This window comes from Seriola lalandi, unplaced genomic scaffold (assembly GCF_002814215.2).
Source record: "Seriola lalandi dorsalis isolate HSWRI2012SDOR001 ecotype SW California unplaced genomic scaffold, Sedor1 jcf7180002054976, whole genome shotgun sequence".
NCBI classification, from domain to species: domain Eukaryota; kingdom Metazoa; phylum Chordata; class Actinopteri; order Carangiformes; family Carangidae; genus Seriola; species Seriola lalandi.
Window position 1 is genome coordinate 866,288 of NW_019525526.1, and position 1,907 is coordinate 868,194.

The window sequence follows — 1,907 nt, forward strand, 5'->3', positions numbered from 1 at the left end:
GGGGGGCACGGAAAGGCAGGAAAACACCGACAGACAGAGGTGTAAGCGGGCTGCTGATTCCACAGCCTGGAGATGACTGGTGTGGCCGCACAGGAGGAGGAGGTGGAGGACGGTGGTGGTGGAGGCGATGGTACGTGTCCGTCAAAAGCAGCGCGTTCCTGCCGTGACACCCAGCTGTGCACCACCACCACCACCACCAGTCCAACTCCATCATCCCAGGTTTCACACACACACACACACACACACACACACACACACACATGCACATCAACATGCAGCACACACTCTCCTGCAGCTCGGCGCCTTCAGCGACAGCGCCGTGCGCAGCGTCCCCCCCCCCCCCCCCCCCCCCCCCTTTCCCTTTATCCCCCAGCAGCCGCGCTCACTCACTATCAGCGGGATGGTCCTGTCGTCCCGGTGGATCTCCAGCCGACCGGGGACCACCTTCTGCCCATGGCTCCTGCTGCGGGTCTGCGACGCCGACGACGACGGCGACGACGGCGGCTTGTTGTCCTGCCACAGGTAATAAAACGTCCCCAGGATCCACGCGACGGTCAGAATCGCGATGGCGTTGGCCCGTATCCTGCGCATGGTGAGCCCATACGGAGGGCTCCGGAGGCGAGCCCGGCTGGTTCAGGTCCGTCCGCGGCGGAAGGTGCAGCCTCCCCGCCGGTGATGGGTTGAATCGCAGCGCAGACAGACAACCTCTATCTCCCCGCGAACAGGCTCCTCTGCCGGAGCGCTGCCTCTCTGCTGGGATTTGCGCACTTACAGAGCCAAGGTCCTAGCGCCGAGTCATATCACCCACACACACACCCCCCACCCCACCCCCACCCTACACAAAACACACACACTCACACACACCCATCATCCATCTACTGGCTACAGAGCGGAGAGGATGTCCAATCTGCATCCAGCAGCTGAGACCGTGTTTGTTTCACGTCTCCACTTTCTCCACCTCTGATCCACATGATCCTCTGCTCTCACTCCCGCTGCGTGTCAAACAATCCCGCGTTAACATCGCGCTTGTCTTTATATCTTTCCCCTTTAAAACACAAAGACCTTCCCCTGGTTTAAACCGCCTTGTGTAATAAGTAGGAATAAGGAAAGTAACTAAGTACATTTACTCAAGTACTTAAGCACCAACTTGTATATATTTTCACTCCCCTGCACTGATCTGAGCTTTAGTTGCTTATGAGATGAAGGTTTGGCACATGGATGTTGCAGGAGAACAAGCTGCAGAAACACAACACGTTGGTGAAGATTAAACCAGTGGTTTTTACAGCTCTTACAAAAACCAGTGTGTGTGGTGGTGGTCACATTTCAGATGTACGGAAGAGGATTAGGGCCACACGTGACTCTGAGTTTAAAGTCAGAATCCAAATAGTATTTAATATTTAGTATATAAGTATTTTAAGTTTGTGTTTACTTTTACTTCAGTGAGTATCTTAGTGCATCTTCTGTCTTATGGTTTATGGGGGAATATGGCTGCAATTAATGAATATATTTGTTTTTGATTAATCGAATCGTTTCCTTGATTAAAGTTTAGAAAGTTTCCTTCCTGTCAGCTGACAACAGAAACCTGAGATGTTTGTATCTGAGCAGGATTTCTGCCTTCACCTTCGTACATCGGATGTGAACAGAATTTGATTTGTGGAGCCCTGAAGCGTTGGCAAATGACAATTAAAATATTCCAGAGCAGCATCTCTCTCCAGAAACAATATCACACATTAGAATGAGCCACAGGCCTCACTGTCAACACGCTCTGTGGAAAGTCGTTTCGCTGAAAACCCAAATTAAAACTTGAGCAAATGAAACTAAAACAATGTGTGAGGCTGCATAAATGAGAAAATATGTTAATTTGACAGAACTGACCCTTTAATTTCCTCCATACTGCCCCCCCCCCC

At 51.2% G+C, this 1,907-nt stretch overlaps 1 protein-coding gene across 1 annotated transcript in view; it reads right to left on the reverse strand.

The window, feature by feature from the left end:
* Positions 1-751, reverse strand: part of galnt16 (UDP-N-acetyl-alpha-D-galactosamine:polypeptide N-acetylgalactosaminyltransferase 16) — a 38,241-nt gene extending 37,490 nt beyond the window's left edge. Inside the window, exon 1 of the mRNA XM_023396364.2 lies at positions 391-751. Coding sequence (XP_023252132.1) covers positions 391-591 — 201 coding nt within the window. The 5' untranslated portion in view covers positions 592-751. The remainder of the gene's footprint in view (positions 1-390) is intronic.
* Positions 752-1,907: the final 1,156 nt, after the last annotated feature.